Source organism: Kogia breviceps, chromosome 18 (genome assembly GCF_026419965.1).
Source record: "Kogia breviceps isolate mKogBre1 chromosome 18, mKogBre1 haplotype 1, whole genome shotgun sequence".
NCBI classification, from domain to species: Eukaryota; Metazoa; Chordata; class Mammalia; order Artiodactyla; family Physeteridae; genus Kogia; species Kogia breviceps.
Window position 1 is genome coordinate 56,897,777 of NC_081327.1, and position 11,983 is coordinate 56,909,759.

Sequence of the window (11,983 nt, forward strand, 5' to 3'; positions counted from 1 at the left end):
ATCAAGGTGCAGACAGAGCCTCAAGTCAGGTGGCAGCTCTGAAAGCAGGACACTTCCATCTTGCAAGCCTCCTTAGATGTTTGCCAAGGGGTAGGCGTAAAACTGCAGCAGCCAAAAAGCTAAGAAAATTGCGTGGCTTTTGGTACAAATGATTTTTTTTTTTTTTCCTGAAATCCCACCAGAAGACAGCCCACCAACGTACCAGGACCTCCTCCACCGACATACTGGGACCTTATCCAGCAACATTTGGACTGTACCCAATGGCTGTATTTCAGCACAGCTTGGGACCCCAAAGCCACCCTGCACACATTTAAGCCTCAGCCAAGCACCTCTCTTACAACTCACTAGTCAACCTTCAGGGGACTCAACGCTGCTGCCTACACGAGCAACTCATTCACTGCCCACACAGAATCTTATTACTATTGGTTTTGTATGAGTCAGCCTTTCCCGATTAGCTGGTTTGAATGAGATGTGGGGTTTCTTTTGGTATTTTTCTTTTTAAACTACGACTTCTCTGCTGATAGAGAGAGTTTCCTCTGGGAATTCAAATAGGTAGTTCGCTTTTCAGTCACTCCACGTGGGTGCCTTGCAAGAAAGTAAGGATATTGCTTCAGCTCCAAGAGCTCTGGGTGGACTAAGCGGGAAGGTTAGTTCCGGCCAGAGGCTCAGGGCGGGGACACTGCTGTCTGCAGATTTCCCAAGACGGTGAAGAAACGAATGAATGAAACGCACGTGGGTTCTGGGGCTAGTGCCCTCAGTCTAAGACTGCGGGGTCGGCCCGGGGCCGCGGGATGCGGGGATGGTCCAGGAGTGCGGGGGAAGGGCCCGGGACGCGGGCGCGCGGCGACCTCGGCTCGGCGCCCCCCACCCGCCCGCCCGCCGGGGTCCCGGGGCCGATACTCACGCACGCAGAGGCAGGCCACGAGCTTGGCGGCTTCCTCGGGCACCGGGCAGGTGGGGAAGAGCGGCTTGAGCAAGTACGTGGCGAAGACGAGCGCCACGATGTACTGCGAGGAGGGCCGGATGATGAGCAGCTCGATCCAGAGCTTGAGAAAGGCGGGCAGCGAGCCGTAGACCTCGAGCATGTAGGCGTAGTCGCCGCCCGACTTGGTGATGGTGGTGCCGAGCTCTGCGTAGCAAAGCGCGCCCACGATGGAGAACACGCCGCACGCGGCCCAAACCACCAGCGCCAGCCCCGGCGAGCCCGCCTCCTTGAGCACGCCGGTGGGCGTCACGAAGATGCCCGAGCCGATGATGGTGCCCACGATGATGGCCACGCCATTGAGCAGCGTGATGCTGCGCTTCAGGGTCACCCCCTCGCCCTCCGCGCAATCCGCGCGCCGCGCCGCCAGCATCCGCTCCCGCGCCTGCCGCTCCTCCTCCTCGGCCGCCGCGGGGGCCGCAGCCGCGCGCCGCTTCGGGCCCGAGCCCGCCATGCTGCCGCGCCGGCCGCGCAGGACAGGGCCGGGCAGGGCCGGACACGGGGCGCTCGCCTCCCAACCGAGACAACCCGCTTTGCCGGCGTGGCCGCTACGTTAACCGGCTCAGCGCAGCGCCTCTTATACGCCGCCGCCGGCCCCGCCCGCCAGGCCCCGCCCCTGCCCGCGCCGCCTGCCCTGCCCTGCCCGCCGCCGTTTACTCGCCCGGCTGGGGTGCGGTCCCCGCCTCTGTTGAGAAGCACCGGCCGGCCCCGCCCCGCGCACGTGGAGCGCTCAGGGTCCCGCGGAGCATGGCGGGCGGTCCGGGCCCCACGTGGTTCCGGGGATCCCAGCTCCGCCCCGCGCACGTGGAACGCCGGGCTCCTTGCCCTCCTAGCTAGCTCCCTCGTCGCCCCCGCCCCCCCCCCCGCGGTGGCCCCGAGCGCGCACTGGGGACCCCGCTGCTCGTGTGGGAGCGGGCGGTGCAGCACGGCCGACCTGGGGCCACAGCACAGGATGGGTGGGATTTGGGGCGCCTTTGGGGCTTAAAGAAGGCATGCTTGTTGCGCTGGCGGGCGCCCAGCCCCGAGGTGGTAGGATCCCTCATGGTCGGCTCACCCTGGGGACCTGAGAAGTATTAAGATGATCAGAACTACCTCTCCTGGGGGGGGGGGGGGAGCTAGAGGGCCTGAGGTCCTGAATCCCAGGCTGAATGAGTGCGATCTCAGAGAAGAGGGAAGCGCTGAGGCCACATCTGAACTCATCCCTGGGCTCAGAAATTCTCATTTTATCCCAAGGGGAACCTCCTTGCCAAAGAGCAGCATTCAGGGGCTCACAGATTTGAGAGGTAGCGACACAGACTCTGAGAAACCAGGAATCTGCAGAAGCTCAGTTAAATTGACAAAATGGGGGTTCCCTGAAGGAGCACCGTGAGAACCCGCTCCCCCAAATCTACCTGGAAAATCCAAAGGCAGGCTGCAGGGTGAAGGGGCTTTAGACTTAAAGAACTCCAGAGGCTCCTGGATAGGAGGGGCGGCCAGGTAAATCGGGGTCAGAATGAGGGATGCAGGATGACCAGTCCCCCCAGGCCTGGAAGCAGGAAAGAATCAGAAATGCTGCCTGATTAAACTGACGTGTGCGCAGGGAAAGAATTTAGAATCCCATCGCTGGTGAGTTTAGCCATGGCATGTCATGTGGACCTTCCACGTCCCCCGCAATCAACCCCCCCCAAGAGGCCAGCCCTTTATCTGCAATATTCCAACCAAGTGAAATATCGGTGGCTGGAAGGTCACACAACACAAATATTAGCTTGCGAGATGTCTAAGTTGGTGGCTTAGGGGGAATCAGAAATAATCTCTCCGCTCTTGTTCTTCCCACTGTCCTTTCCGAGGGTGCTGCTTGGCAGCGACCGGATCACCAAGGGCTGAGCAAACTTCCTGAGCCTTTATCAGGCGCTGTGCCGAGCCCTCAGCGTGCAAAGCCTTATCCAATAGAGGAGGTGCCGTTGTTTCTATGCGCGAGGAAGCTGAGGCTTAGCAGAGCAATGGAACTTGTCTGACCAGTACCCTGAACCTCCATGCTGTACTTCTGGTCCTTCTGCCACCCCTCTTCTTGTGGTTCATTTACCACTAAATACATCTTAGGGTGTATTTTGCTTTCACGAGGATGGCAGTTATTGGGCAATGCTCTAAGGAGAGGTCCCAAGCACCTCCACCCTGTATTCCCACAGCTGACACCAGCAGGTGCCGGCCACTGCACTGGGCTCCAGGCGAGTGGCCGTGAGTGCCTCCTCCAGACACAGAGAAGCCATCAATCATTGCACACGAGAGTGTAAAATTAACAACCGTGATAAGCCAAGGGCCCTAAGGGGCCAGAGAGCCGGGCGGAAGGCACCAGGACACCCCAATCCAGCTTTCCTAGAGTGAGAGTTAACAAGGGAGGCGGAAGGAATGGAACATGCACGTGGACTGTCGGTGCCTCCCGTGGGGGCTCCTGGGAAGCTGCAGGAGACTTAATAGCTGGAAGGTGACAACACCGCAGAGGCGTCCGCACCATCCCACGGCAGATACGCCACCACGGTCAGCTTCTGCCTGGTTTTCACATGACGCCGTACTAGATGTCCAAGGGCAAACTTGCTTTGAAATATATATATATGTTTATACACATACGTATACATGTGTGTATATGTACACGTGTGTGTGTAGCTCAGAATTCCCTGATGCAAGTTAAGTGAAGCCGGAAAGCCTTACTGGAAATCTCTCTAAAATCTTAGCTAAGAGCACCATCTAGTGGTCGAATGACAAAGGAGCTTTTCGTCCGAGGCAGGTTCAATCCGCTCACTCTTGCCGCACTCTTTCCAGTGCTAACCAGTAATTTCTTAACAGTTGTGTCATTTTTAAAAAAATTTATTTATATATATATATATATTTTTTTTGCTGTGTTGGGTCTTCGTTTCTGTGCGAGGGCTTTCTCTAGTTGTGGCAATCGGCGGCCACTCTTCATCGCGGTGCGCGGGCTTCTCAGTGTCGCGGCCTCTCTTGTTGCGGAGCACAGGCTCCAGACGCGCAGGCTCAGTAGTTGTGGCTCACGGGCCTAGTTGCTCCGTGGCATGTGGGATCCTCCCAGACCGGGGCTCGAACCCATGTCCCCTGCGTCGGCAGGCAGATTCTCAACCACCGCGCCACCAGGGAAGCCCCAAAGTTGTGTCATTTATGACCCCTTTGGGGAAGCCTCTTTCTCCTGTTTGGAGGCTCAGCGGATCTGGTTCCAATCTTGAGAGAGAGAAGCCCATCACAGGAAGATAGATAGGCTGGACGTTAAGCCAATGCAGGAGCTGCCTTGAAGCTTTTTCTGCACGCTCTCTGAACTCTGTTCTGGTACCTCCAAACCTTCAGTGATTTTTTTCAGATTCCTGATGGAAAAACGTGGGCTGAAGAAAACGGGGAGGGGGGTGGGGAAATGGGTGAAGGTGGACAAAAGGGACAAACTCCCAGTTACAAGGTGAGTAAGACCTGGGGGGTCTGATGTGCAGCATGGGAACCATAGTTAATAACACTGTACTGTACATTTTGCTAAGAGATTAGATCTTGAAAGTTCTTATGACAAGAAAAAAAATTGTAGGTATGTGAGGTCATGGATGAGAACCGAACTTTTTGTGGCCATCATATTGCAATATAAACAAATATCAAATCATTACGTCGTACATCTGAAACTAACGCAAGGTTACACATACGTCACTAAAACTGGGGGAAAGGAGATGGGAGGGGGATTTCATGGCAGCTGTATAAACCATGGGCTTGAGGGTCAGACTACCTGAGTTCCCACCTGGGCCCCGCTGCATACCAGCTGAAGGAACTTGGGCGAACCCTACTCCGCTCCGGGCCTGAGTTTCACTTTCTATAAAATGGGAATAATAGTACCTACTATAAATGAACGGATACATGTAAAGCACTCAGGTCAGTGTCTACCCCCCCCCAAAACAACTTGATAAATAGCAGCCCCGAATAGTCATAATAGTGTCTATAAAATGGCTGGAAAATCGAAGAAATTTACACCAAAATGGTAACAGCAGCCCGTGCAGAGCTGCTCTAACTCTCAAGCATGCAGAGGGGCTGGTGGGCCAGGCTCCAGAAGGAAGGTCTGGTGGCGTCGACCCAAGCCTTGGCTTCCACGTCTGCAACCCGGGGGGAAGTAATAGTACTGCTTTCTTACGTCGTTTGAGGTTTAAGTGAGACAAGGCGTGTACAACCTCTCAGGCAGCGCCAGAGTACGAGACTGAGCGCCCTGCCCTCTCTGACTAGGTTGACCTGTGTCATCCTTCTGTCTCGTTGGTGAAGAGGCGGAAAGTTGGGAAGTGGGTAGACAAGACAGTTCTTTGCATGCTCTTGCAGTCTCGGCCTTCTTACCACTCAAGGTCTGTGGTTTTGATCCCTCCGAAGAATCCAAGGGTGATGGCCTGGTGTATGTAGAGTCCTATTAGGTCCTGGCTCTCCTTTTGAACTCATTCTTTCTCCTGGAAAAAAAATGTACCCGATAAAACCTTCACTGATGTGGAAGCTTCCCCCGCTTCGGGTGGCTGCGCCGCTGTGTTTGTTCTCAGTCGTATGGAACAAACGTTTGTGTTCTTTTCACATAGCAAGTGTCTTTTCTTCTTCTGGAAATTTGTTTTTCAAAGCCGTGCTTTCATGGTGCTCAGCTGTTATTTTTTTTCCCGTCTGCACGCTTGAAAAGGTGGGACCGCCCATAGCCATCTCCAAAGTTAAGTTCGGTTTTCCGAGCTGCTGTGTGTGCACCGCCGTCACGTTGGCTGTTGAGCCCGGACCAGGACTCGAAGATGTTTTATGTCATTTAATCATTGCATCAGCCATGGCCAGACCCCGATTGTGGCTGGAGGAATAAGACAAGCAGTGAGTTCAGTGAGTACTCAGCCCGGGCTCAGACCCACGGTGGGCCTTTAATCGCAGCTGCGATGCTATGGCCTCTCTCTCAGCCAACCGGGCCACCTGCCCTCCAGGACCACACTGATAAAAGCATGTGGATTCTTCTGGCCCAAAGTGGCTTTATTTTAGCTCTCTTTGTGGCTCCTGGCAGTTTCACTTCCCTCATTGGAAACCCTGCGTTCTGCGGAGGGCACGTGGTGATTGACTCTCTAACTCTGGGTAGAACCAACGCCCGGGGATTTCTGAGAAATGGTAGAAGCAAAACTAGAGATCTTAGGGCTAGATTTTCCACGGAGGGCTCCATTAAGTTAAAACAAGAAAAATAGGGCTTCCCTGGTGGTGCAGTGGTTGAGAGTCCGCCTGCCGATGCAGGAGACACGGGTTCGTGCCCTGGTCCGGGAAGATCCCACGTGCCGCGGAGCAACTAAGCCCGTGAGCCATGGCCGCTGCGCCTACGCGTCCGGAGCCTGTGCTCCGCAACGGGAGAGGCCACAACAGTGAGAGGCCCGCATACCGCAAAAAAAAAAACAAAAAAAAAAACAAGAAAAATAAGAGTTTGCCTGGGTTTCGGGCTCCGGGCTCGTGACAGGCCGCCGTGAGGGTTCCGCCTTCCGCGGGCTTGGCTTTGTCCACGTGCGCAGAAAGCGGGCCCTGCTCGTTGACGATTCCGGAGGAGCGATACTGTAGCAGGAAACGGGGCTTGAGAGTTCAGGCCTGCCCGTCAGCCGACAGATGGATAAGCACATGTGGCCCATGCACGCAAGGGACTGTCACCCGGCCATAAAAAGGGGGCACCGACACACACCACGACCTGGATGAACCGGGAAAGCCCTGTGCTCCGTGAAAGGGCTGGATGCATGGCAGCGTCTGGTTCCATTTATACGAAACGCCCAGGAAAGGTGAATCTGGAGAGACAGAAAGGACATTAGTGGTTGCCGGGGCTGGGCGGGGTGGGGGGGGTGGGGGAGAGAGTGGTATAGCAGGGGCCAGGTTCGGGGTGATGAAATGTCTTGGAACTAGACAACGGTGAGGGTTCCACAGCAGCGTGAACGCCCTAAATGCCCCCGAATTGTCCACTTTACAATGGCTAATGGTTAATTTTATATTATGTGCATTCTTACCTAAGAAAAGCACGCAGGCCTACAGTCAGAGGCCCTGGGTTCAAATACCGCCTCTGCCTCCGTGGCCAATGGGGCTCCGGGGAGAGAGAGCGCTCAGCTTCTGGAGACTCACGGGAAGGGGCAGGGTGAGGCCCCCGTTCCTGGCAGAGCTGCAGCCGGCGGGCTGGTGCGAGGGGGCAGCCAGAGGGCGGCCCGGTGCACTGCCGCCTGAGTGCCCGGAGCCCGCCCTGGACGTTCTCGGCCGAGGCCGAGCTGGACCGCGGGTCAGGCGGGGCGTGGAGAGAACGGCGGTTCCGGCGGCGCCCGGGGCCGCCCCGTGACAAGCGGCAGTCCCTCATTAGGGCCAGCTCCCTCGCTCAGCTCCTGCCCCCACAGGTTTGGGTTTGGGACTCTGGGTCCTCCTGGGCTTGACCCCAGACACCTGGGTTGACCGGCCAGACGACTGGTTGCTGGACTCTGGTCTGAGTCCGATTTCTTCACGTGGATAAAATGCAATCAGCACTTCGGTTCTCATCGTGCACCTCCCTGTATGGGCTGGTTTGGGAAGCACTGCTGCCCTATCCCACTGTTACCAGTTAAAGTGTGTCCCCCCAAAACAGGATGCTGAAGTCCTAATCCCAGAGCCTCAGAATGTGACCTCCTTTGGAAACAGGGCTGCTGCAGATACAATGAGTTAAGCGGGGTGGCCCCGAAGCCAGGATGGCTGGTGCCCCCATAACAAACGGCCATAGGAAGACAGACACCCAGGGCTGGTGGAGGGCAGAGGTTGGGCGGATGCGGCCCAAAGCCAAGGCCCCCGATGACACCAGAGCTGGAAGAGGCAGGAAGGACCCTCCCCTGCAGGCTGCAGGGGGAGCTCGGCCCTGACGCCGGACTTCAGGCCTCCAGACCCCGGGAGGATGGACTTCAGATGTTTAAAGTCCCGGCTTGTGGAACGTTGTCTTGGTGACCCCAACCCTCTCTGTGAGATGTTACAAGAGGTGGAAATCTTTCCGCGTGTGGGCCCCCCTCGCTTGGACCTCTCTGTTCTGTTCCTCTGTGCCAGGGGCAGGGAGGTCCCGCCTGGCCAGCACGCAGCAGCCCCCCGAGTCTCTCCCTTATCACCTGCTCCGCCAGCTCCATGGGGAGCCCAGCCTTTCCCGAGTGAGGTGAGGGGGACACAGGGCCAGCAGCAGCTGGGGAGACTGCCCTGGAGAACCAGCTTGTGCTGGGAGGGCAGACGGGATATGCCGTCCTGCCGGGAGCCCCACGGGGGCCCCGCGGACGCTGATGTGAGCCCGCAGGTCCTCAGGCCCAGGGCGCCCCCCCCCCCCCCAGAACGGCCACATCCGGGAGGGACACGTGCAGGGAAGGGTGGGGGCATGTGGTGGCTTAGAGAGCTCAGCCAGCTGCCGGGGGCCAGCTCGGGCGGGCGCGGATTGGGTGAGGGGCTCTCGCATGACCTCCTCTGCCCCCGTCCCCAGCTCCACGGTGACGGGAAGGTCTCAGCTGCCTCTGCCCGCCACGCCCACGCGTGGGCTGCCCTGCTGGCCGAGGGTCTGAGAATCCTCCCCTACTCAGCATACGCCTCTGCTTTACCACATTTTGCCCCTTTCGTTTCCAGAAATGAGTGGGAAATGGAAAAACAAAAAGGCTAAGGCTAAAAATGTAGCTCTCACAACTTTAAATGACCAAAGAAGGTCAGAGCTGCAGGTACTGGAAGGTCTTTAGCCTTGATCAGCTTCCTCCGTGCGTCCCTGAGAGCTCCTCTGTCCCCGGCCTTCCCGGTCAGCCGAGGGCAACCCTGTCCTCCAAGCTGTTTGCACCAAACCCCTTGGCTTCATCCCGACACCCCACTTTCTCTCGCACCCCCAGCCAGTATGGCTGGAGATCGCGATGCAACTGTGTCCCACATCCAACACTTCTCACCACCGCTGCCGGCTGGGTTCCGCCTAGGGCTTGCCCGTCGCCCCGCGTCTCCCCACTCTGAGAATCTGAGTGAGATGTACCCCTGCCCTGCAGCTGTCCTCACACCCCTCGGAGCAAAGCTCCCACCTACATGTGAGCCCCAAGCCCACTCTGGATGTGGCTCCTCTGATCAGGTCTCTGACCTCTTCTCCTGCCACTTTGTCCCTTGAGCACTTCAGCCCAACCACGCGGGGCTCTCTGCCGCTCCTGAACCTTCCAGAACCATCCCCACTGTCTGCACGGCCCAGCCCCTCACCTCCTGCAAGTCTTTGCTCAGGGGTCAACTCCTCTGAGTTGACAACCCACCCTGACCGGGCGCTCGGCTCCCTGCCCACACTTTGCTTTTTCTGGAGCCCCGCTCACCTGTAGCTTATCTCCCACTTGCTTGCTACGCCTGCCGTCTCGGGACCAACTCCCCTGCTCACGTAGACACCACGGGGCCCAGGGCCTGAGCTGCTTCGCTGTTTCGGTCACCGATTTTCCCCAGGTGTCTTGCACACTAACCAGTACACGCCGGCAGGAGGTGTTCGATAAACAGTGATGTCAAATTGGAGTGAAGCTGTGTGTTTCATTACGACATTATGAAACAAACCAAAGACTACGGCAAGCAGAGTCTGGTGTCATGCCTGTTTTTGATGTCCACACCTTTGATTTGTGTTTATGTGTTCAGGGACCTATCACACCCATAGGGCGGCCCCCTCTGAATTTCCAGAATTCAGTAAAAAGGATCCGAAGATTTCACTTTGCTTAAAAATAATTTCCCTATTTCAATGCCAGTAAAAACAAAACAAACACAAAAACTCGCAAACGGACACAGGAAATTCTGACAGAGAATAATCTCGACGTTGAAAAAATATACAGCTTTTATCTTCAATGCAGCAGTTAGTGAACATATCTGAAGGATGGCGGAATCAGAGGATCTTTCTTTCCTGTTGACATACATTTTAACATTTGCACAGACATGGGAGCCTGGCATTCCTACTGCTGAGCCTCCAAGGTGTGACCCAACCTGTGTGTTAGGAAATGTAGGGACGAGCTGCCTCTCACCTTGGACTTGCCCCTGACAGAGAGGAGGGCTGAGCCTGCACCCCACATGCCACGCTAAGCAGTGCCGGGGTTGAAGCAGCTCTTATAATTCTGTCGAGTCTGCAGGGACCTGTGCTCTTTGCCGCCAGAGTTTTCAGAGCTGCTCACCTGGGCTTCCTTGTTCTTCCTCCCAGCGCCTGGCACAGAGGCTGACGGGAAAACACCACATACACCAGGGTAGGGATGGGAGGTCAGAGCTGCAGAGGCAGATTTCAGGAGCTGAGAGTTCAATTGTGTATTTCAGAAATGCCTGGGAGAGGACTTTGCTGGTGGTCTAAGTGGTTAAGAGTCTGCCTCCCAACGCGAGGGACGCGGGTTTGATCCCTGGTCAGGGAATTAAGATCCCACATGTTGCGGAGCAACTAAGCCTGTGTGCCGCAGCTACTGAGCCCGCACGCCTCAACTAGAGAGAAGCCCACGCACTGCAACAAAGAGCCCGCGAGCAGCACTGAAAGTATTTTATTATGTTTTACTATTTTTTAAAATTTATTTATTTATTTATTATTTTTGGCTGCGTTGGGTCTTCGTTGCTGCGCGCGGGCTTTCTGTAGTTGAGGCGAGCGGGGGCTGCTCTCCGTTTCGGTGCACGGGCTTCTCACTGCGGTGGCTTCTCTTGTTGCGGAGCGCGGGCTCTGGGTTCGCGGGCTTCAGTAGTTGCGGCACGTGGGCTCAGTAGTTGTGGCTCGTGGGCTCTAGAGCGCAGGCTCAGTAGCTGTGGCGCACGGGCTTAGTTGCTCCGCGGCATGTGGGGTCTTCCTGAACCAGGGCTCGAACCCGTGTCCCCTGCATCGGCAGGTGGATTCTTAACCACTGCGGCACTAGGGAAGTCCCGAGCCACAGTGAAAGATCCCACATGCCGCAACAAGGATCCCACGTGCCGCAACTAAGACCCAACATGGCCAAGCAAGTAAGTAAATAAACAAACAAATAAATAAATGTCTGGGAGGATATTGTTAACTCTTTATTACCGAGCTCCTGTCGTGAGGGCCACACACTCCGGCTGCTCCCTGCTTCTCCACGGTGAACCAGGCCCGCTCCACACCTGCCCCACGCCTGCCCCATGCAGATCCACACCTGCTGCACTTTGCTTCTTTCTCTGGACTTCTCAAATTATAGGCATCAGCTTCTCCGATTGGAGGTGAATTTCTGATTATGTTACCTGAAGCCTCTAATACCTTAGCTTTGTTCCATCTACTCAGCTGACACGTCATGATCACTAACTTTGCAAGAACGAAACGGCTGAGGACCCATGGCCTGTGGGTGACCTGTAAGCACCCAAGAACATGGGATACGTCGGAAAACACACGTGGGCAGGGTGGGCACAGCACAGAGGGCTGGGTGATGGGAGGAAAGTACCGCAGGAGAGGGGCTTTGGGCTGAGCCTGGATGATGGGAAGAAGTTTAGGAGCAGAGCTGGAGGGGGCAGGGCACTCCCAGGAGGGGTCAGCGTGTCAGGGCTACGGAGGCAGCGCACACAGCTGACGGGGGACGGCCAGTAGCACCCAGCTTCGGGAGCTGGAGCACCTCGGGCAGTTTCCACCGGAAGGATATTTATTCAGTGCCCTGAGCCAGCAAAGAGGTGAGGACACCACCCTTGGGAGGAAACCAGTGGTGAACGAGGTAGCAGCACGATGACAGCAGTGGGTGCCCAGACCCAGAGCCTGTGGGGTCAGAGGCTGTGCCCCCGGCAGAGGCTGTCGGGGGTGGGGAGGAGTGGGTGGTGCCCGTGCCGACAGACAGGGCACAGCAACCCAAGCCGGAGTGGGGAGCTGAGTGCAGAGTTCCGTGGGAAGGGAGTTTGGGGGTCCAGATCGCACAGGAAGAAGCTGGTGCTTAATTCCAAGTTTAGTGGAAGGCTCGGTTTTGCACAGGGAAGCAGAAAGGTCAAGTTGACGTTCCCCGCCCAAATCTCTGCACTGCTAAGAGAAGAATGCGTTAGGAGGGGACAGGGAGATGCTGGAAGGAAGTGGTG

The 11,983-nt window shown here is 56.5% G+C and overlaps 1 protein-coding gene and 1 long non-coding RNA gene across 3 annotated transcripts in view; both read right to left on the reverse strand.

Moving 5' to 3' along the window:
- SLC7A5 (solute carrier family 7 member 5) overlaps nucleotides 1-1,436 on the reverse strand; it is a 31,508-nt gene extending 30,072 nt beyond the window's left edge. For both annotated transcript variants that reach the window (XR_010837665.1, XM_059045929.2), the window contains exon 1: nucleotides 905-1,436. Coding sequence is in view for 1 of the 2 variants with exons in the window: in XM_059045929.2 (XP_058901912.1) it covers nucleotides 905-1,436 (532 nt within the window). In the remaining variant the exon portion in view is untranslated. The remainder of the gene's footprint in view (nucleotides 1-904) is intronic.
- Nucleotides 1,437-3,820: 2,384 nt separating this feature from the next.
- Nucleotides 3,821-9,511, reverse strand: LOC136792967 (uncharacterized). The gene is made up of 2 exons (XR_010837620.1): nucleotides 9,289-9,511; nucleotides 3,821-6,762 (listed from the first exon to the last, which is right to left on the reverse strand). It is a non-coding gene; the product is annotated as an uncharacterized lncRNA (long non-coding RNA).
- Between the last annotated feature and the right edge of the window lie 2,472 nt (nucleotides 9,512-11,983).